Source organism: Acartia tonsa, chromosome 14 (genome assembly GCF_053477335.1).
Source record: "Acartia tonsa isolate MP-2025a chromosome 14, ASM5347733v1, whole genome shotgun sequence".
Taxonomy (NCBI): Eukaryota; Metazoa; Arthropoda; class Copepoda; order Calanoida; family Acartiidae; genus Acartia; species Acartia tonsa.
Window position 1 is genome coordinate 17,825,886 of NC_137273.1, and position 24,663 is coordinate 17,850,548.

General features: G+C 34.4%; 1 protein-coding gene and 1 long non-coding RNA gene across 2 annotated transcripts; one reads left to right on the forward strand and one right to left on the reverse strand.

The window, feature by feature from the left end:
* The first annotated feature begins 519 nt into the window (after window positions 1–519).
* Window positions 520–2,518, forward strand: LOC145305814 (uncharacterized). The gene is made up of 3 exons (XR_013874714.1): window positions 520–560; window positions 1,787–1,897; window positions 2,432–2,518. It is a non-coding gene; the product is annotated as an uncharacterized LOC145305814 (long non-coding RNA).
* Window positions 2,519–18,199: 15,681 nt separating this feature from the next.
* On the reverse strand, window positions 18,200–24,198 carry LOC145305235 (uncharacterized). Its single transcript, XM_080146828.1, has one exon. The coding sequence runs from the start codon at window positions 24,136–24,138 to the stop codon at window positions 18,775–18,777; it is 5,364 nt and encodes a 1,787-aa protein (XP_080002954.1). The 5' UTR covers window positions 24,139–24,198; the 3' UTR covers window positions 18,200–18,774.
* Between the last annotated feature and the right edge of the window lie 465 nt (window positions 24,199–24,663).

The window sequence follows — 24,663 nt, forward strand, 5'->3', positions numbered from 1 at the left end:
TATAAACAAGTCCCAAAAATGTAAGTATGTCTTCAAACAGTATCATCTATTTATGCAGTTTTGCAACAAATTTACTTACAAAATTGTTTGTACTGATGCATTAATATTCTGCTAATTCAGATCTGACAATATACAAGTGTTCATGTTCGTTTGTCCTTCCATTTCAGAGCTTCGCTTTTATGGATGTTGTTATCCTTGTTTTTCTGCTACGCCAATTATGGACAATAATGAATTTAATTCTAATTCTATTGTATTGGTTAGGTGTTTGTTGGTTCATGCGAGATCTCCAATTAAGGAAATCGTTTCATAGCTTCTGGGATTACTTTAGGCGATAAGCTTGCGGAATAACATTTTAGGGGGTTGTCAACACCACATTTAAATTTAAATTGGGAGGGCAAGCCTTCCCTGTTTTCATCCTTTCAAGTGTTTTATACTATTTAATTCTTAAAATAAAGTCTTGGTTTTAAGCTATTTTTATGAAACGGTGAAGCAGCTAGTTTATAATATAAAACATGAATTAAGGGTATTGGAATTAGTTCCATGGTGCCATGATCTTATAGGTAAACAGTTTTAATAATTTGGATAGTTATATGTTAAAGGAATTTTATTCTTGTATAGACAAGGATGACACCATTAACGTAACGTGAAAATCTATGAATCGATCTAGCACCTCAACTAATAAGCAAATCTTAATGAAACTTCGTGTGGATATGTATACTGTTAACTCATTTGATTCCTAAAAATATCAGTCGTCTATCTCGAATAAGAGTAAAGAAAATCATGAAAACTTAAAATTTAGGAATCGAACTAGCACCCCAACAAATAAGCAAATCTCGATAAAACTTAATGAAAGTATGTAGAACATGAAAGTATTCAATGCCTGAAAATTTCAGCTCTCTATCTTTCATAGGAGCCGAGAAAATAACGTTTCCTCCTTTCTGTCTCAGACGGACGGGCGGAAATTTCGAATTATGGAGTAGCTTCGCTACTAAAAATAAACGGACTGACAAAGTTTGTTATGTATTAGATGCTTAAAACTCCTTTTTTTAAATTTCATCAAAATCTGATGATCATTTAGATGTTTTAAAATTAGATTAGATGAATATTACTGTATGAAAATTTTAGACGCTACATGTTGAAACCAACCAGTTAAATTCAATTAAAGTTTCCAAAGTTTTTGCGCCAACGAACAAGAAACGTGGTTATGAAACTTTGGGTACCAGTGTAATTTAAAGTGCAATTGTTTCCTTTTTCTCTCTTTAATATCTTTTCTCGTATTCTTTCGAATCCGGTGGATAGGAACCGGTTCTCATCCATACGAAAAAACTATGTCCACGAATATAAAAATGTACAATCATAGGATTAAAACCAGTTTTTAATCTTATAATTGCACATTCTATATCCGCGGAAAGCTGTTTATAATACGAGGCGAGAAATAACTATTATAGTCGCGTACTTTATATCTACACTAGCGGCTACGCCCCTAGAAGCCTCTTGGGGCATATAAGTTAGGAAGGGGAAAAGTCGACCTTATCCAATTTTAAATTTGAGTTTCAAAAGAGTTAAAAAAATATTTTTTTGGGGGGAGGGGGGTGAAGACACCCTCCCCCCAAAAAATTTAAAACCTTCCCAGGACCTGTAAGAAGCTTCACTGTAAAGGTGATCAATATCGATTCAGCGGTTAGCGAGATCCTTCGGGACAGACAAAAAAATGCGTATTACTTTATATAATAGGATATTTATGTTGATGAAATAACTACATGAAATATAAATACTTTTGTTTCAGGGAGGCCGCATACATGTCCTCGGAATCAGACAGACTGGACCCTACCCTGGCAACAAACTCAGTATAAAAATGATAAATATATGTACATCTATAATGAAAAAGAAATAATAGGTAATTTTAAAAATATAGAATCAAGATAAAACAAGATCAAATCTATAATACAAAGTAGAATGATGTCTGTCTGAATTCTACTCTGAGTGGGACACCCCAAAACCCCCAAAAATAAAGAATAAATCCCCATAAATTTTTTTATTTGATGATACGAACTATTTTGTGCAGTACCACATGTTACTACATTTTTTTAATTATCTCTTGGGGCAAAGCCCCTAGAGGCTGATGGCGAAACCGCTAGTATGTTCATATAGCAGCAGCTACAAGTCAGAAAAAATGCTAAATCAAAAAGAGGACTGTATGGTCAATTCACATAAAGTAATTAGAATGCATTTATGAAAAATTGAGTTTCATTTAGCAAGCTTGATATTTAATAACGTTGTTTTAGGATAAAATATAAAAAAGTTTTGCCAGAATTTTTTTTTCTCTTCTTTTTAATCTCGATTCTTTCTTTCAGTCTTTTTTTCTCTAATTTGCTTTATAATTTTCGCCAGCTTCGCTACTATTTCATACTTAATCGTTCTTGTTATCTAGAGAACAGCGAAGGTAGAATAATAGATGCTGGACCTTACCCAAATGAAATTAAATTGTTCCACATGTATCTTCCTGAACTTAGAAAAATATTCAAGTTTAAAAGGAATTTTTGTTTATTAATTTTTTTTCAACAAATTATAATAATTTTTTAAATCTCTTATTTTCAAAAAGGCCTAACAAAAATAATGCATATACATAAATATACACTGTTTTTTGCATAGGTTTAAGCTAGATTTTTAAATAAACAAAAAAAAATCAGACAATTTGCATATTTTGCACATCAACGTCTTTTTAATGCAGCTTATAAAAATAAAGGCAACAAATTCTTAAACATCCCTTCTGGTGGCGTATGCGGCAAGGTTCACACACACATTAGACCTATTTTAGGATTAGGTCTTTTGTAGAGTTAAGTTTTTTTGTAATCTAAGTATTTTGTAGGAGTAGGTCTGTTGTAACTAGGTCTTTTGTAGCATTAGGCCTTTTGTAGGTTAGGTCTTTTGCAATTTAAGTCTTTTGTAGGAGTGAGTATTTTGTAATTAGGTCTTTTGTAATTAGGTTTTTTTGCAAAAAGGTCTTTTGTAGCATAAGCCTTTTGTAGCATTAGGCCTTTTGTAGGTTTAGGTCTTTAGTAATTTAGGACTTTTGTAGGAGTAGGTCTTTTGTAATTTGGGAATTTTGTAGTACTAGGTCTTTTGTAATTTAGGACTTTGTAGGAGTAGGTCTTTTGTAATTTAGGACTTTGTAGTAGATCTTTTGTAATTAGGTCTTTTGTAGCATTAGGCCTTTTGTGGGTTTAGGTCTTTAGTAATTTAGGACTTTTGTAGGAGTAGGTCTTTTGTAATTTGGGAATTTTGTAGTAGTATGTCTTTTGTAATTTAGGACTTTGTAGGAGTAGGTATCTTGTAATTAGGTTCTTTGCAATTAGGTCTTTTGTAGCATCAGGCCTTTTGTAGGTTAGGTCTTTTGTAATTTAAGTCTTTTGTAGGAGTAGGTATTTTGTAATTAGGTCTTTTGTAATTAGGTTTTTTTGCAATTAGGTCTTTTGTAGCATTAGGCCTTTTGTAGGTTTAGGTCTTTAGTAATTTAGGACTTTTGTAGGAGTAGGTCTTTTGTAATTTGGGAATTTTGTAGGAGTAGGTATTTTGTAATTAGGTTTTTTGCAATTAGGTCTTTTGTAGCATCAGGCCTTTTGTAGGTTTAATTTTGAAATTTGGGAATTTTGTAGGAGATGGTCTTTTGTAATTTAGGACTTTGTAGGAGTAGATCTTTTGTAATTAGGTCTTTTGTAGCATTAGGCCTTTTGTAGGTTAGGTCTTTTTTAAATTAGGACTTTTTAGGAGTAGGTCTTTTATAGCAACGCCATAAAAATCTGCAATGAAATAAGTTTGGTCTGCATTCCCTCTGACCTAGCAACAGTAGGTACATAATCGTACAAAAATGGATTTTAAAGAATTTGATTTGAAAAGAGCTTTACAATGGTGAGTCACCAGTTTTTGTTGGAGTACATATCAGGAAACACAAAATTTAGTATAACAGATACTCAATCATTAAGATATGTCCAAACATACGTCCTATAGTAAAAAATAATTTATTATATCGTTTGTTTTTTTTATTACGACACAGCGTTTCGAAATTGAGCTTCTATTGACTGAGAAATCAAGAACTAAAAATGTAAGTAAATGTCCTTAACCCTTACAGATCGGGCCCCAATTCCCACCTTAAAAAAGATCGGGGGGGGGGGGGGTAATTTGACCCCCCCACCTCTATCTCGGCTCCTGTTACAGTTACGGACATAAAAAAAATTTATGGTGGTTAATGTGCATATTTAGAGAAAATTAAGACCGCTTCTTAGCCGCTAGATATTAAAACAGCTGTAGAGCGGCAAATTTTAAAGCTAGGATCACCAAATTTTAGGTAGAACTTTTATTTTTTATAACAAAAAAAATACTTTTTCGAAAAACGGCAAATAACATAAACCAACATTTTCGGTGGTTACGGCGAAAAACGGCAGTTGGCGGCGCCAATTAATATTTTTATTTGTTTCTGATCACAATAAAAGACTACATAAAAAATTTGGTTGGTCTATAGCTGTTTTGAAATTCAGCGGCTGGCAGCTTACAAACGGCAAAATTACAGGTAGGAAATAGTAATTGGTCAAAAATCGGTCAAGGAGAAGCAAAACGGTCATGACTTTACTACTCACGGAAGTTTATTATTGCTCAAGGATGTACCACAAAATTTTTTAGGTCTCTAGCTGTAATAGAAGCCACGATATACATGATATAAGTCCATATTAAAAGCAGGACATAAAATCGGTCAGGAAGCGGTCAAACGGTCAAAGGGTCATAACACCACTATTCTCAGATGTTCATTGATATCCCAGTATTCACCAAAAAAATTTTAGGTCTCTATCTTATACACAAAAGTCATAATGAAGAAATTTTTATTTATTTATAGTTTTTTCTAAATTTGGTGCCACCTAACCGACTTTAACCGGACGCCACGACCGACACAGACCAGATATCCTTATAAGATCAACTCTTGCCGACGTATAATTACTAAACTTAAAAAGTCAAGAAGTCACAACTCTCTATCTTACCTACAAAAAAAATGACATTGAAAAAACTGAAGGGCGAGGGGGTCAATATGACCCCCCCCCCCCCCCCCCGATCTGTAAGGGTTAAACAATATTCTGTATTTAAGCAACTTTGCAACAATTTTACATTATAATTATTTACAATTTGTTTACACTTATAAATTAATATTCTGGGTTTAAATTCTGGCACTCTACAAGTGTTAATGTTTGTTTGTCCTACCCTCTTATTTAATAGCTTCGTTTGTATGTTGTCATACTTGTTTAAATCATTTATATGCAGAATTTTGAAATAAATTGTGTTAATGTTAGGAGAACTGACTACACAGAACATTTAGAAAAGGGATTTATTGTGTTTTCATTATCATAAAAAGGAATGCTTTTATAAGGATGAAAATCCTTATTTTATAGCAACAGAGTGTCTTTGTGTGTGTCTGCATTTAAAGATCTCGTAAATAAAGGAATAATGAGGGGTAAAAGGTTAATTCTACCCTTCACTTTCTATTTTAGTCCCCAAAAATTATTTGTAGGGGTAGGGATTTTTCTATGGTGGTTTCTCTTGGCGGCGTGGGGGTACCCTCCCCCAATATAGCCATAAAACTTCCCTTGAAGCTTTTATGTAAAGTTGAACCAAGTCGGTTCAGTGGTTAGCGAATTATTACAGACACACAGAAATACGTACAGACATCGTCTTACTTTATTATATACTAGCGGCTCCACCCCCTAGAAGCCTCTAGGTGCACTTAAGGTTGGAGGGGGAAAAGTCGACCTCATCCAATTTTAAATTTGAGTTTCAAAAGAGTAAAAAAATATATTTTTGGAGGAAGGGGGGTGTTGACACCCTTCCCAAAAATAGTTTAAAACCTTCCCAGGACCTATAAGAAGCATCACTGTAAAGGAGAACAATATCGGTTTAGCGGTTAGCGAGATCCACCGGGACAGACAAAAAATGCTAACTACTTTATATTATAGGATTTTAATTATATATGAAACACAAACCAAATGTTTAGACTTATTTTACAAAACAAATAGATGAAGAATATTATCTACGGGCATTTAGGAATATAGTGAATTATATTTAAGAAAGTTAATCTATCAACCAAATAAGGATGACAACATCAATAGGTAGTATTACACTGGTCCACAAAGTTTAATAAAAAACGTTTTCTTATTTGTTGGCTAACAACTTTGGGGACTATACTAAATTTTGATTGGTCGATTCATCAATATGTGTGATATATCGTTTCAACAACTAATTGTAATCTACAGAAGGGGTAATTATGTGTATGATCATTGGGGATGTACATCAATTTTTCGACTATTGTCTTATCCCTTAAGATCCCTGATTGGTACTTTTAAAAATTTAACAAATTAAACGTTTGGACATTCAGCCCATTGTCCCCTTTCTCTCTGACATGACATTCACTATATAATATTAAAACTAGCTTCTTCCAAAAACGGTACAACAATTTAGTCATTTTTGCAGGTGGGACTTTGATATCAAAATTGAGGCCCGGGCTAACAAAACTGGGAACAATCTTTTTTAATATTCGTGAAGAATTGTCTGTCATACTATATTATGCATCATTTTTCAGTAAGGCTAAAAACCAATTCTTATTTAGCGAATATCAATTGGTTTAAACTTTCGAATCGATAGTGGAATAGTTATAATTCTCGCATCGTATTATAAACAGCTTTCTGCGGATATATACGAAAAATACGAAAAAATAGATTATCAATGTCAAAATATCAATTTTAGACTTCCTATACAATCTTTTCCTTTTAATAAAACTAGCGGTTTCGCCCATAGCCTCTAATGTCTTCAAAAAAATTGAGGGGAAATTTTTTTTTTTTTTGGGGGGGGGGTTTAGGGTGTCCCATGCCCCAAGAAAATAGCCTAAAACCACCACAGGACCAGTAGGTATATTCCCTGAGTAAAATCCGATCGATTCAGTGGTTACCGAGATCTTAAGGGACTGATAGACAGACGGTCAGACGGACAGACATCAAGCTACTTTGTTTTATAGATAACTTTCTTTTGTCTGAAGCCTAAGATCTCAATAACTGCTGAACCAATTTGGTTCTCTGTTTCAGGGAAGCTTCATATTGGCCCCAGGATGGTTTTAGGTTATTTTACCTTTAGATTTAAGTCTTGGGGTGGTTTTAGGCTATATTTTCAATCCACAATATAGAGCCCCTAGATGCTAATTACTACTACTCCTTTCAATTTATTTCAAACGACGCGAAGGGAGAGGTGGGGTGGGTTTCTATGCTCGACTAGCCACTTTGAGGAAAACAGTCAATATTTTTACATTGCATATGAATTAATGTTAGAATTGTCCTATTGATTGAAACATTTTATTTAGTTGTAAGTGATGATCTACCCTGGGCTAGACGAATGTTTTTTAACAGGAAAATTTAACTATATATATACATTAAAATAGCATTAAACTTGCTTTAGTGGTAATAAAGGAAGAATAATCATGAAGCTCACAAATAAAAAAAATCAGTAATGGTTAAAGTGTAGTTGATATGGTTATACCAGGAGGGTGTAATAAAGAAAACAAGAGAGCTGTTAATTTATGTACAAATTCTATGGAAAATTTTACATCTACTACTTACTAAAAACACCGACTAGCTATAAAAATAAAAGTTAAGACACCTTCTTTTGAATTTTTTTTTACGTTTGAAGCTTTTTTAGCTAGTAGTAAATATTGAGATAGGATGAGGAAACACCCAGGAAACTGTGTACACATTCGGCAATTCAAATTCAACTGTCCACTTAGAAGGAATATAGTTAAATTTTTGTATATAATAGAAAAGATGTTGCTTTTCTTGGACATGACGCAGTTTTAGCCAAGGAAATTTTCAAATTACAATTACAAACAAATTATGAGCTTTCTGAGGTGGGTTTTCTAAGGAAATAATGCAGCTTGTATCATAACACCTGATGAAGTTGCAAACTAAAAATCAAAAAAAGTATATTTTTCCTGTATTTAATCCATCTAGCATTGTCTTTCTCGAGGGAGGGGAAGCTAGAAGGATTAAAAGGAGAATATAAAAAAAATATTGGTAAAATGAAGATGATTAAAGTCCCTCCACAGATTATGAAGTCATACGGTAAAATAACCAATACGAGGCCAGCATAAATTTACCTTTGGTCAATTATTTCATTATTAGTTGACATCATGAGTGTTATAATACAAGCGGAATTATTTCTTTAGAACCTCTGTACGGGTTGTGGCTATTTTAACAATTGGTAAAAGTACAACTACAATGCTAAATTTAATTGAATTTTGGATCATGGAAAGAAAACGAAGTAGTGGGTCTCGGCGTATTTTTACTGTAGCATTTTTCCTATTTATAGCCACTGCAGGGGGCTCTAACCCTGCGGGACAATCATTAATATTTACCTAACCTAAAGCTACTGTGAAATTACGACAAACCCCTCTATTTTGTTTTCTTTCCATGATCCTAAATTTCAAAAGCTAGCCTAGAAGAACCCTAAGTATTAACATATCCTTGATATCTATGTAAGGCTGAAGGAACTCTAATTAGTCTTATGTCAGCCTGGAAAACTCAATAGAATTTTGACTTCTATGTTTGTACAATAATGGGTGTGGTTTTATCAACTTCAATAATAGGTGTATAATCAATTTGAAAAGAATAATGTTCTAGGATTTCGACCACCCCTGGTCCTTTTCAGACGATATTGGTCAAGATTTAGCAATTCTAGGCATGTTCATTAAATAATTGGATCTAAAACAGTTCACAGTAAAATGTTCCTGGTAACGATTGTCTCCAAAAATCTATGAATTTTAAAGGCTGCTAGCTGCCAAGCGGCTGAACGTACACAACGCCAACACGCCGCTTTATGCGGCATAAAAAGGCCTACAAATAATAATAGCCAAGATCCAATGTTTTACATAGAAAGCTTCAAAGAAGAAAATACGTATAAAATTTTGCTCATTTTTGTACATTGCATTTCGAGATAACTGGGCAATGGCATTATTAATTAATAACTATTCCAGATTATTTGTAGGCCTTATTATATCGATCCAGCGCTTGGTCGTTAGAAACCTTTTAAGATCATAGATTTTTTGAGATAATCGTTATCTGGAACATTTTTCCGACAATAATCATGTATTGAAGTCCTCTTCAATACATGATTAAAACTAATCTTGATAAAACAAAATATAGCCAAACCATTCAAGTAGGTTAAAACATTGCAACTGTTGCAGACACCCGACCCTTTGATTGTACGATGCTTGATGGAAGTTCTAACTTCTGTCCGTCTTTAGGTTCTCAGTTATAGTTTCTCACTTTCATTTATTCTCTCTATATTTCTCTTTAATTATACATATCTAAAATACAAAGTAGCTCGATGTCTGTCCGTCTGTCTGTCTGTCCCTTAAGATCTCGGTAACCACAAAACCGATTGGATTCTAGTCTTCAGGGAATATACCTACTGGTCCTGTGGTGATTTTAGGCTATTTTCTTGGGGGGTGGGGCACCAACAACCCCCCACAAAAAAATAACCCCCCATTTTTTTGTTTATGGGGAAGTTAGTAAACACATAAAACTACTGGCAGCACCAGTAGTAATTAATTATTTTTTTATTTTTTTTTAATTAACTTTTGGGGCACAGCCCCAAGAGACCAGAAGCAAAGCCGCTAGTAATGAATAAAGATTAGCTCTAAAAATCTTCGCTACTATATTGCAGGGGCGTCCAAGCTTTTTTATTTTTTTTTTTTGGGGGGGGATAAAATTTTGAAAATAAAATATATTGAACGTTATCATCCTTGTTTAATGAACTTCAATTTGTAGCAATGTGTAATCATACCATCATGTCCTTTGGAACATTTGGGTTAGCTCAAAATTCATGTTTATCATAAAAGTGGCGTGCATAGAATGATAGAATTCATCAATAGGGGATGAAAAAGAAATGTTGGAGCCTCCCCTATTCATTCATACCGCACGCCCTTCTATTAAAATATGGGAAGGTGGCACCACGCATATAAAACTAGGAACTACTAATAGGTCGGATATCCGGTTTGGCCGGATAACATTTTCGATATCCGGCCGGATACCGAATATTAAAACTATCCGGATACCGGATATCCTGCTGATTTCTAATGCCGGATATCCGGTGATTTGCTGAATATCCAGCGTTGGCCAGATATCCGACCGGATACCGGATATCCGGCATTATAAATCAGCCGGATAACCGGTATCCGGCCAAAAAAGTATCCGGCCCAATCCTACTAGTAACTTTCCTTACCTTTGGACAAAGCAATTCCTTTACTTAATTCCTATAATTGAGATCTTAAATTCTATTTAAAAAGCAACTCATTTTATAAAAGCGAAGCTTTTCTATAATTAGAGTCGGTCCGCACGTCCGTCCGTCCGTAGTTCTAAAATAAACTGACTGTTAGTTAGAGCCTAGTATACTGAGGTAACACCAGCAATGCCTCTTCCACTCATCTCCCCTCTTGGATAAAGCGCTGGATCATGTGTGTGACGTCATAAAAAATACATAAATAATCCAGCTCGTTTTAAGGGGTTTCCTTTCCCACTTCTCCTCTTATATCTTCCTTTTTAGACGTTTTTTTATGACGTCACATATGACACTTTCCTGCGCTTCCTCTTGCACTCATTTCTATTTAATAAAAGAGCTAACCCTGAAATGTAATAAGGTTATGGGGGGCATTTCTGGCTGGCGGAGATGTTGTTGCACCCAAACAAATTCTAGGCAATGGACAAAATTCTTGAAAGTTGGATGTTTCACTGAATATTTGATGAATATTTGGGTAGAAATTGTTGAAAAGTATTTAAATTTAAGGTATTAAAGATATTTAAAATAAATGAATTTTTTACTCGCCTCCTCCCTCCCCCTTTCAGAACTTTAAAAGGAAAATAAATTCAGTTGTTTATTGGCAAAAGGGGTAGTTTCACAAAATGCATTTGAACTTAATTTAATGAACCGCATATTTTTTGCTAGGTTATTGGCTAAACTATATTTTTATGGAATATATTTGAAAGAATTTTAATTTTCTACCACGTAGTTTTTAAAAAATCAAGACTTGAAAATCGTCTTTTTGCCATAAGTTCTAAAGACAGATAAAAACAGTAATTAAAGCAGAGACAGTCAGAAAAAGCCATATAAACAGGGTGACAACTAGGGTTGGGCCGGATATCCGGCCATTTTCAATGTCCGGCCGGACACTGGATATTGAAAATATTTATAATGCCGGATATCCGGTAATTTGCCGGATATCGAACGTTGGCCGGATATCCGGCCCAACCCAAGTAACTATATTTTGTCCATAAGATGTAAGAGAAGGACAACAATTAGAGGAAGCTGGACTTATCAACAACCAAAACAAATTTTTTCTTGTATAAACATAGGTGAAAATGTTAACAATAAAAACTTAAAATCTAAATTTGATGCATCAAATTTTACAATAGAATCTTCAAAAGTAACAGTCATAAAGTGACATAGAAATTTAAAACCAATAAAACTTAATTCAATTTAGGTTTATTAATTTTATACATATTAAAGGTAATTATTTTCAAAATATGCAAAATACTGAGGTGGATTCTTAAAAAACTTTTGCCTCACTAAAATCAGTTTGCCCCACTAAAATCAGTGAGGCTCGCTAAAAATTTAGAGGAGATAATTTTGCCTCACTAAAATTTTAGTGGGGCAAACTGATTTTAGTGAGGCAAAAGTTTTTTTTAAAGAATTCACCTCTGTTTTCTGTACCTTTTCTCTTTCTGTAATTATATTTATTTAACATTTTTTGCATTTTCGATTGATTTTAATTCATTTTGTGCTTTATGGCTATCTTATAAAAGTTAATGGGGTATAGTCCCTTTCGTGGCAACGCACCTTAAGGGGCGATTCTTATGTATGTTTCTCAATAGCTTTTCTCCTATTTCTAGACCCAGTGGGGGGCTCTAACCTTGCGTGGCCATTTGCCTAACCCTGTGGGACAATCACCTAACCCAATATAACCTAACCTGAATATCCTATTAAAAGCCATTTAAAAAATACGATGAATCGCGCCTTAAGGGGCGTTGCCACGAAAGGGACTATTTCCAGTTAATGAACAAATATAAAAGTTATTTTGCCTAATAATTTAGTTCTTAATCAAAGTTACTAATATACAAGTTATGATTTATACTGTAATAAAAGATCTGTAGTATAACTATAGATGTATATACATACAACTACCTCTTCCTTTTTTTGTCTGCTAGTAAATTGTTTTCTGCTACTTATCTGTGTTAATATTTCCCTTACCATTTGTTGATTTTCAAAGACCCAATTGAAGGTCGGCACAATGGGCTAGGGAAATACAGTTATTTAACCCCTTTCCTCTCTAGTGTTTTACCTTAATGCCATGTTATGTATTAATGTACAAATATTTTCTGTAATCATTTATAATCTATGTGCTATGAAATAAACTTTTTGTTAACTATATAATAATAAAATTATATTTATGATAAAAAAACTTTTTTACATCTTTATAAAGTAAGTTTTTGATCCAAAAGGCAACTACATAAAAAATTTTTTTGCGTAATAATTTATTTTTTTATCCAAGTTAGTTATAGTTTATACTGAGGTGGATTCTTTAAAAAATTATTAAAAATTGCTGGTAAGGCAAAATTATTTTTTTGAAAAATCCTCCAAAATCGAATAAAAAATCTACAAAAAGTAAATAAAATCATAAAAGGGTTATTAACATATGATTTTGTTTCATTTTTGCAGATTTTTAATGTGCTTTTGGATGTTTTTCACAAATTAAATTTTGCCTCACCATCGATTATCGAGTCTGTCTTTTTTTAAGAATCCATCTCTGTATCTATAATACAAAGTAGCTTGATGTCTGTCCGTCCGTCTGTTTGTCTGTCCGTTCCTCAAGATCTCAGTAACCACTGAACCGATCGGATTCTACTCTTCAGGGAATATACCTACTGGTCCTGTGGTGGTTTTAGGTTATTTTCTTGGGGGGGTTGGACATCCCAACCCCCCCAAAAATACCCTTCCCCCCAATTTTTTCATTATTTGAAATTAGTTGTGGCAGCTCCTGTAGTAATTAATTGATTTTTTTCTTTTTTAAATTACCATTTGGGTAAAAGCCGCTAGAGGCTAGGGGCGAAGCCGCTAATTCATTTATAATCTATGTGCTATTTTTATTACAGAATGCAAGGTTATTCAATACAAGACAGACGGTGGAATCTGTATAATATTTTGTTAGGTATGCAGTATTATTTAGTATTATTTTGTAAAAATGTTTTTTTTTTCTTTTTGGAGTTTTAAGGCTGAATATTTATACTTTATTTTTTGTAATAATTCCCTCCCCCCCCCCCCCCAAGTTATACCATATTCTTCTTTAATCATGTTAAAAAATATGCTTGTATATAATCAAACAAGGATGACAACATCCATAAAAGCAAAGCTCTGAAACGGTAAGACAAACGAACATTAACACAGAGTGTTAGAACTGAATAATAATTAGAATTTTAAATTATTATTTCAAAACAAATTTTTGAGTAAATTTATTTTGTGTGAAGATTTGTATAACCACTGAGTGTTTTTAGCTTTACAATTAGAAACTTCTTTACTTATAGATATTGTCATCCTTGTTGATATATTTCATCATTTTTAAGCAAACTCATAGATCTTAGGAGATAATGAACTATATTTTAAATAACACCCCCAATGATGATAAACAAATGTAAGCCTTCTGTTGATCGAAAAGTTGGACACTTCTTGTTTATTTAGAACTGACGAATCACTGATCAAGTTATTTCTTTTTATTCAACGTGGTTACTAAACTTTGTGTAACAGTGTAATTTACAGTCAAATGTTCCCTTCCTCCCTGAGTAAATAAAACTTTGGAATTGAAACTATCCTTCTTACTCTATAATTCACCTGAGCTGGATCTTTAAATTCGTTTAGTGGTGTGCTGAATCGGGGCGATCCAGTTCACCCCGGTTTGGCGCGGCAATGGCGTACGTTGAGTGCCATTAACGCGCCACTGGGCGCGCTGATTTGCCCATTCCATTTTGATTTAAAGATTGAAATCTATTAATATCTAGGTGCGCCGAACTGGATTGCCCCGATTCAGCGCACCACTAAACAATTTAAAGATCTAGCTCTGGTCCATTAGTCCCTGTGAGACATCATATTTCAATAGCTATGATATTTTTTTCTCATCTGCTATCAAAATTAGATGGCTAAGATTTAAAAAAAAGATTAATGGAACAAATGCAAAATTCATTTTCTGATGTTTTTTTAATAGCTAAACTTATTTATAATTCGAAATGTCTGTCCGTTCATATGTCAGCTACAATTATAGAAATGTCATTTTCTCATTTGCTATTAACCTAATTTTTTAATAAACTTCTGTGCCCCTACTTGCCCCCCTCTTCGGCCAACAGTAGTTATCTCAAGAAGTTAAAAAGATATCAAAACACAGAAAGAAAAATTTAAAATAAAACTGAACTAAGTAACCATTACACATTTCATTTAGAGACTTTCCTTCTAGGGGCTTGTGGAGCAAAATACCCCCAAAACACTAAAAATATGATTTCTGAGCTTATTTTTAAAGATATCAACATCATTTTTTTTTTAAACTTTGTTAACATAAGCGAACTCAGTAACATTAACAGATTTCATTTTGGGACTTTCCTTCTAGGGGCTAGTTGAGCAAAAGACACAAAAACCAAAACACAAAAAATATGAAGATTGAGCTTTTTTTTAAAGATATCAATCTGATTTTTTACAAGAAAACTTATAAAATAAAACTGAACTCAGTAATGTTTACACATTTCATTTTAGGACTTTCCTTCTAGGGGCGTGTTGAGCAAAAGACCCACAAAAACACAAAAAAATATGAGTTCTGAGCTTATATTTAAAGATATTAACCTGATTTTTATAAAGAAAACTTTTTTAACATAACTGAACTTAGTAACGTTTACAGATTTGATTTTATTAGTAACCATTACACATTTCATTTTGGGACTTTCCTTCTAGGGCTTGTGGAGCAAAAAAAACCAAAACACAAAAATATGAGTTTTGAGCTTATATTTGAATATATCAACCTTTTTTTTAATAAATCTTTTTTAACATAATTGATCTAAGTAACCATGACAGATTTCATTTTGGACTTTCCTTCTAGGGGCGTGTTGAGCAAAAGACCCCCAAAAACACAAAAAATATGAGTTCTGAGCTTATATTTAAAGATATTAACCTGATCTTTATAAAGAAAACTTTTTTAACATAACCGAACTTAGTAACGTTTACAGATTTGATTTTATTAGTAACCATTACACATTTCATTTTGGAACTTTCCTTCTAGGGCTTGTGGAGCAAAAAAAAAAATATGAGTTTTGAGCTTATATTTGAATATATCAACCTTTTTTTTTAATAAATCTTTTTTAACATAATTGATCTAAGTAACCATGACAGATTTCATTTTGGGACTTTCCCTCTAGAGGCTAGTGGGACAAAAGACCCCCAAAACAATAAAAATATGAGTTCTGAGCTTATTTTTAGAGATTTTTTTAAAGCAAACTTTTTTAACATAACTGAATGATATCTGTAATGGTTTAAAAAAACAGGTTGATATATGCAAATATAAGCTCAGAAATCATATTTTTAGTTTTGGGGGTCTATTGCCCAACTAGTCCCTAGGAGGAAAGTCCCAAAATGAAATCTGTAAACATTACTGTGTTCGGTTATGTTAAAAATGTTTTCTTTTAAAAAAATCAGGTTGATATCTTTAAATATAAGCTTAGAACTCATATTTTAAGTGTTTTTGGGGGGTCTTTTGCTCCATAAGCCCCTAGAAGGAAAGTCCCAAAATGAAATATGTAATGGTTACTTAGTTCAGTTTTATTAAAAAAGTTTTCTCAAAAAAATTAGGTTGATATCTTTGAAAAATAAGCCCAGAACTCATATTTTTAGTTTTTTGTGAGTCTTTTGCCAAACCAGGGATAAGGGATGGGAAATGTAGGAAAATATTATTTCAGGCCTATTTCAAGCCTAGGCCTATTACTAGCCTAATAAACCAGTTTTGGGATGGCGCAGTGGTTCGTATAAAATGCTAATGAAAAATCTGTGTGTGTGTGTAGATAAAGTATAGAATCAAATTCAGGTAGCTAGTTTAAAGTAAAAAACATAACTTTTTATATACCTATAAATTAATGGCTTTTGTTAAAATGAAGTTTTTTCTCTCCCAAAATTTTTTTATCTTTTACTTTGGTAATTTGAACTGTCAGAAAGCTATCGTTGGGTTTCCCTCAGACAGATTTTAGTTTGTATTATTTGCATTTTTATTAATGAGTAAAAATTTTATTTAAAAATTTCATTGCTAATTAAAATTCAAAATAAATAAATTAATATGCACTTGGGTAACATTCTATAAAGTTCTTTGGATACTATTATGTAGTGATAGATTTGTACTGTGTTGTATTGTACATATATTAGGGTTAAGGTGTTGTATCAATTCCGTATTAAATTTTTAAAATTCAAAATACAACATCTAATTTATAAACTACCAAATGAAAATTCGTAGCTACCTTCTTTCCAAAAAATAATCCCGTTATTTTTGTTTTTTTTTCTATATGGCCCTTTTTTAATGTTTAACTCTAAGCAGATTTAATAATCAAGCTAATGTGATCTAACACCATTTATATTTATTTTTTAGTAGCAGACAAAATCATTATTTTTTCTAGAATTGTCTGCTTCTAAAATTTCCGCCAATTGGTGATTGGTTGTTAAAAACAGGCCGATTCTTATTGGTTTAGAGCGATAGCTACTTGGGAGCGTCCGCCAGTTTGATAGGAATTTGTAATAGTTGCAATATCCCTTTAGAATCTAGGCCGGGACCTAATTAATGGCCAGGTTTCCTATCCCTAATCCCTGTGCCAAACAAGCCCCTGTAAATGTTACTGAGTTCGCTTATGTTAACAAAGTTTTAAAAAAAATGAGGTTGATATCTTTAAAAATAAGCTCAGAAATCATATTTTTAGTGTTTAGTCTTTTGCTCCACAAGCCCCTAGAAGGAAAGTCTCTAAATGAAATGTGTAATGGTTACTTAGTTTAGTTTTATTTTAAAAGTTTTTTTTCTGTGTGTTGATATCTTTTTTACTTCTTGAGATAACTACTGTTGGCCGAAGAGGGGGGCACGTCCTATTAACAAAAATTTTCAGGAATAATGCCTTGACTTTATGGTATTTTGGGAGGAAAAAAGGAAAAAACAAGGAAAATCTGAACGTTTTTGTTTCTTATAATGTTTGTAGGGATATTTAACTTGTCATTTATAGTAGAAACAATTTATTTACTGTTAAGAATTTATTTTATGATATAAAATTGCCAATTATTTTTTTTTATAATGTAGTAATTAGGTAATAAAGATCTATTTTCAATTCGTATTATTGACAAAAAAATACCTCACTGTCTACAAAGGGTTGAATCTCAGAGGTTATTTAAAATAATAACACCTTTTTTCATTGTGTTGGACAATAAATAACCCACTTTGGAGAATTAGTTTACACTTTTATCAGACTGTTTATAAAGAAATATTGCACCTTTATTATTTACAAATTTGTAATTCAAGGTGGGCAAGAGATTGGCTATCTAAAGTTACTTGGATACAATTTTAAAAAACCTGTTTCTAGCTTTGTTATTGTATTTGGTTTTCAATAAAAGATATTACTTATTTTATCAATTAACTATACATTGGTTTAAAGCAAGGAAAAATAGAGAACTATGTCAAAAGTTTAGTCTTAGCTATAGAAGGAAAAAAAGACAATTAACTGCACATTTATATAGTCCGGAAATTTTTTCCCCAATCTTGGACATAGTAAAAATCTGAGGAAAAAGCCGTTTTTTTAAGGAAACGAGAGACAGTTTTGCATTATATTTGAGATTATATGAATGAGATGATGTTAAGGTTTGATAATCTGATGAGAAATTTTCTCGTTCACAGTCCCTTTAACTTCATACACTTGTTCACTAATTTTTAATGTAGCTATTAATTAATTGTTTGTTTGACTACTGTTATTACTTTACCTACTACCTTTCTTATTAGAAATTTTAATAGTTTTTTTTTATTCAATAATATTGTTATTTTTCTGATTTCTAAATTAAATAAAGCAATGAATATATACAATATAATTTATTGCAAAAAGTCTTACAATATGGGGTGTGCTTTACAGGGACAAAGTGGAAAAATACTCCAAAAATAAAGAAGATATGGTAAATCTAACATAATCCAACCATGTTTAAAACTTTAAGTGAATAACTTCAATAGAAGAATAAAATCTAATTTTGTAAATTGTATCTTTTTTTTCATAATTAAAACTTATTTATATTATTTTTATAACAGAATTTAAAACAAAATATATCAACAATAAATAACTTTTCATTATTAGCATTGATCTTGGTGTCAGAAGTTTTTGCATTGTTAGTTTAATCTAAGATGTATGATTGCCCAGGGTCATCCACAGTTGTTGTTTCATGTAAGTCTCCATAGTGTGCTGTCTCCAATTGCTTCAGACCCTTTGTGGAGTAATCACTATTATCCAAGATAAACAATGCCACTCTTGTTTGACTTATAGATTTATCACATGGTGTGTACAGTGTTAAACTGTAAGTGTAATGATCATGTTGATAACAGTTTATGATCCTGAGAGAATTGAGCAGTAAGTAATATACAGGTTACTAGGAAGTAGCTTCTCACTTCTTCAATGCACGAAGTAGCTCATTTAAGCTAATTTCACCATCCTTATCGTGATCAGCTAGGGCAAATATGGTTTTGATTTCCTGGTCTGAGAAACCAGAAGGTCGTAGGGCAGAAGAGAGTTCCTGGTAGCAAACAGCTCCATCTCTATTGGCATCAATAGCATTGAATGCTGTTGCAACACAGTATTCAAAGAACTTGCTGACAGCACCGCCACTAACACTGCTGACAGAAAGAAGATTGACAAACTCAGACATGCTGACTTCACCATCACAGTCTCTGTCAGCCAGGGCAAAAACAGTCTCAACCTCTTGGTCATCAAAGTGAATACCACAGTTGTTGAGACCAAACTTCAGTTCAGCAAAAGAAATAGCTCCATCCTTGTTGGTGTCAAATCTGTGGAAAGCTGCCTCTATTTCGGATCTGCTTCTGAAACATTTTTTCAACTTTGCTATTCTTTCACTGGCACTGGGGATCATGATCTGTGCAAATTCAGAGAAGTCAATTTGTCCATTGCTATCTCTATCTCCAAGGATGAAAAGGGTTTCAATCTCATTTGAGCTAAGCTTAAGTCCTGCAGATGACATACCTTGAATGATTTCTTGTTGAGAAATCTGACCATCTTTGTCAATATCAAGCTTCTGGAATGCTTGTCTGACACTTGAGACATTGTTGAAGCACTTCCAGAATTTGGAAAGAGCTTCATTTGTGTAAGAAACCATGATTTTGGCAAATTCAAGGAAGCTAATCTTGCCATCCTGATCTGTATCACCCATAGCAAATATAGCATTGATTTCATTGGCTGTATAGTCACCACCCATACCTGCTACAAGTTCTTCATAGCTAATTTCCTCATCACCATCAATGTCATAGCCATTGAAGACTTCCTTGGCATTTTTCAAGGTATTGTGTTTAGATCTAAATTTAGCAAGGGCACTGGAAGCTGCAGGGAAAAGCATTGAAACAAATTCAGCATAATTGATTTCACCATCTGAGTTAATGTCTGCCATGGCAAAGACATTTGATACTTCTTCTTGTGAAAAGCTCTTGCCAAAAGAGTTCATTCCCTCCATTAGTTCCTGCTTGTTAAGGGCACCATCACCATTCAAGTCCATGGATTTGAATGCAGATACAACTTCTTCAATAGATCTGAATGAATTTCTGAATCTTGAAAGAGCACCAGCAGCACTAGGGCACATAACTCTGATGAATTCTCCAATGTTTATCTCACCATCGCCATCTAAGTCTCCAACAGCAAAGATAACATCAAGCTCCTCTCCAGACAATCTCATGCCATTCTTCAATTCATCTCTGCTAATTTGACCATCCTTGTTGATATCAAACTGTTTGAAAGCAGATTTAATATCTCCAATACCTCTAAATTTGGAAGAAAGTCTGCTAAGAGTGTTAGAAGCATTAGCAAGCATAAGAAGGACAAATTCTTGATAATCAATACAGCCAGACTGATCCATATCGCCAAGGGCAAATACAGAGTCAACCTCAACTTCAGAGAACTTAGACATAACATGTCTGAGCTCATCTCTTGAAATGTGACCATCACCATCAATGTCATACTTTCTGAATGACTGTTTGATTTCATCAACATTTTTGAATGACTTTTGCAGTTTTGAGAGAGTTTCAACAGACTTAGGGAACATAAGTCTGATAAACTCTTGCAGACAAATTTGTCCATCTCCATCAATATCTCCTTTCTTAAACAAAGCATCAACCTCTTGGTCACTGGGAGATTTGCCAGTGGCAACCAGCATTTGTTTCAATTCTTTTTTGTCAATGCTACCATCATTGTTTACATCAAATCTGTAGAAAGCAGCTCTGACATCTTCAACTCTTCCAAAAGAAGGAGCAGTTCCAAGAAGCTTTTCAAACTCAGGCAAGCTGATCTCACCATCTCCATCAATATCAGCAATAGCAAAAATTGTTTGCACATCATTATCAGCAAACTTCATGCCCTGGCTCTTCAAACCACTAGACAACTCCTGAAGAGAAATCTTACCATCATTGTTTACATCAAACTTCTTGAAAGCAGCCTGAACGGAGTTGGCAGTACCAAGATTCTTCTTCAGTTGAGAAATCTTCTCATCAGCTGAAGCAATGATGGTTCTTGCAAACTCACTGAAGCTGATATTGTTGTCATTATCAACATCCATAACAGAGAAAACAGATCTCATCTCTCCTTCAGAAAGGTTAACAATACTCTTCATTCCAGCTCTAAGTTCATCAAAGCTGATCTCACCATCATTATTTGCATCTAGCTTCTTGAAAGCAGTCTTGACATTAGCAATAGAGGTCAGAGCCTTTCTTAGCTTAGCAAGTCCATCAGAAGCTACAGGGAACAGAGCAGAGACAAACTCAGTGAAGTTAATCTCTCCATCCTGGTTTACATCAGCAACAGCAAAGATAGCTTTTAGTTCACAAGATGAGAAGCCAACATTAAAGGATCTCATTCCACTAACAAGCTCCTGTTGGCACAAAGATCCATCACAGTTGGCATCAAATCTCTTGAAAGCAGAAACAACTTCATGGATATTTCTGAAAGAGTTCCTAAATTTGTTCAATCCACTGTCTGCAGCTGGAAACATTAGACGGACAAATTCAGACTGGCTAATTTCTCCATCCTGGTCAATATCTCCAAGAGCAAACACAACTTCAAGCTCTTGGTCATTTAATTTCATACCATTCTTCATTTCTGGTCTGCTAATAGCACCATCCTTGTTGGCATCAATTTTCTTGAATGTGGCCATGACATCTTGGATTGTAGAGAATCTTGCAGAAACCTTCTTCAAGATTGATCCACAGTTAGGGATCATAAGACCAATGTACTCATTGAAGTCAATTCCACCAGAAAGATCCTTGTCACCAAGAGCAAAGACAGCCTCAACCTCAGCAGGAGAGAAACCAGACATCATGCTTCTAAGTTCAGTCAGAGAAATGTGTCCATCTCCATCAGCATCACACTTTCTGAAGGCAGACTTGACTTCATCTAAGTTTTTGTAAGACTTTTGGACCTTGGAAAGGGCAGCAGCAGAACTGGGGAACATAAGCTTGACAAATTCTTGCATATCAATTTGTCCATCACCATCAAGATCTCCCTTGCTGAAGAGTGCATTGACTTCACTGTCAGACACAAGCTTTCCAGCAGCGGAGCTCATCATATCCTTCATCTCAGCCTTATCCATGACACCATCACCATTGACATCAAATCTCTTGAAAGCCGTCTTGGCATCAGAAACACTTCCAAAGGTCATTCCAATGGAGCAGAATGAGCTTGATGAGGAGCTTGAGAATGAGGTAGAAGTAACAGATGATGACTGAAAGCTTGTTGACTTGAAGCTTGATGAGAATGAGGAAGAGGAGGAGGAAGAAACTGTCATAGTGCCAACACTTGGTCTCATCACAGACATAAATTCATCCATGTCAATCTCACCATCCTTGTTTTTATCTCCAATAGCAAAGATAGCATCAACTTCAAGGTTGGTGAGCTTCATATTTCCAGCAAGCTTAGCACCAAGCATTTCATTTTTGCTGATAAGTCCATCACCATTAACATCAATCATCTTGAAAGCCTTCTGGACATCACTTATCATTTGGGAAAGCTTGAAAACAACAGCATTAGGGGATGGGCACATAACAGAGATAAATTCTTCCAAATCAATCTGGCCATCATTATTGCTGTCACCAATCTTAAAGATAGCATTGACTTGCTGTTCATTCAAACCAGCAGATGCCATTTCAGCCTTGCTAATCTGGCCATCGCCATCTCTATCAAGCTGTCTAAATCCATTCTTAATATCATCAAGAGACTTGTAGTTCTTGCTCAATCTTGCAACAACAGTGGAAGCAGCTGGGCACATGACACCAACAAATTCATCAATGTCAATTTCACCATCATTGTTGACATCTCCAATGGCAAAGATTGCCTCAATTTCTTCTGCATTAAACTTGTTACCAAAAGATCTCATTTCCTCCTTGCTAATGAGTCCATCTCCATTCTTGTCAAGAATGCTGAACATCTGTCTGGCCTCACTAATGTTCTTAACATTTCTGGTAAGCCTAGCAAGAGCCATAGAAGCAGCAGGATAAATTAGGCCAACAAATTCTTCAAGATCAATATCTCCATCTTGATTCAAGTCACCAAGGATAAAGATAGCTTCAACCTCCTGAGGATTGAACTTGCCAGACTCAAAAATCTCATCCTTGCTTAAAACACCATCATGGTTCTTATCCATGGAGTTAAAGGCCTTCTTGACATCATTAATGTTCTTGTACTTAGACCTAAGTCTGGAAGCAACAGTGACAGCAGATGGGCACATTACAGATACAAACTCAGTAACATCAAGAACTCCATCATCATTGACATCGCCAAGAGCAAAGATTGCTTCAACTTGGGCATCATTCAGACGATGACCAGATGCCTTCATTTCAGCCTTAGTTACAACACCATCACCATCCTTGTCAAACAGCTTAAAGGCAGCCTTGACATCATCAACATTCTTGAAGGTCTTGCTAATTTGGCTGACAACCTCAACAGCAGATGGGAACATGAGAGAAACAAATTCAGTCATGTCAATTTCACCATCACCATTGACATCACCAAGCTCAAAGATAGCATCAACTTCTTCTCTGTCAAATCTGTTACCAGCAGACTGTAGCATTTCCTGCTTGCTCAGGAGTCCATCATTATTGGTGTCAATCTGCTTGAAGGATCTCTTAACATCATCAAGATTTTTGAAGGACTTGCTCAGCTTCTGAACAACCTGAGATGCAGAAGGATGCATGAGGTTGACAAACTCCTCAAGTGTGATTTCACCATCTCCATCAACATCTCCCAGAGAAAAGATAGCATCAACCTCAACATTTGAGTAAGATTGTCCAGAGCTCTTCAATGCAATAGTGAGTTCTTCCTTAGACAGAGCACCATCGCCATTCTTGTCAAATCTCTGGAAGGCAGCTCTAACCTCAGCAAGATTCTGATACTTGCTTCTAAACTTTTCAATGATGTCAGAAGCAGATGGGCACATAAGAGCAATAAATTCTTCATAATCGATCTCACCATTACCATCAATATCAGCAGCAGCAAAGATAGTCTCAACCTCTTGTCTGGTAAAGGAGCCAGATAGGGCAGAAACAAGCTCACTCTGGTCAATAGAACCATCTCCATTCCTATCAAACTCTTTGAAGGCCTTCTGAACATCCTTGACTGTCTTCCTGATAGTTCTAAACTTGGAAACAACATCAGAAGTGGATGGCATCATCATGGCCCTAAACTCATCAAGATCAATCTCTCCATTCTGATCCTTGTCACCAATGACAAAGATGGAGTTGATGTCTTCCTCAGACATCCTCTGTCCAGTCCTTTGCACAACAGACTTCAGCTCCTACAATTGTTCAATAATTATTATTGTTTTATAAAAAGATTATACCTCGCCACAGCTAAATTAATATTTTTACCCTGCAGGGCCATTTTCTCAAGGTGTCCTTTTCTATGAGAGGATTAGTTACAAAGCAAGTTATAAAAAATTAATGATTGGAAGAATTTCCTATATTAAAAACCCTATGTAGAAATTAATTGTAATCTAACCCCAACAGGGGCGTCCAAGCTTTTTTTTGGGGGGGGGGTAAAAAATTTTAGGGGGGGGGGTAATTCGTGTTTGGGGGGGGTAAAATGGCGCGCGAAGCGCGCCGAAATTTTTTTTTACCCCCCCCAAAATTTTTACCCCGGGGGTAAAATTTGATTGGGGGGGGGTAATTACCCCCCCTAAAGTCTGTTGGGGGGGGTAAATACTCCCCCCAAATCTGTTGGGGGGGGTAATTACCCCCCCCAAACTAATTTACCCCGGGGGTAAAATTTTTGGGGGGGGTAATTT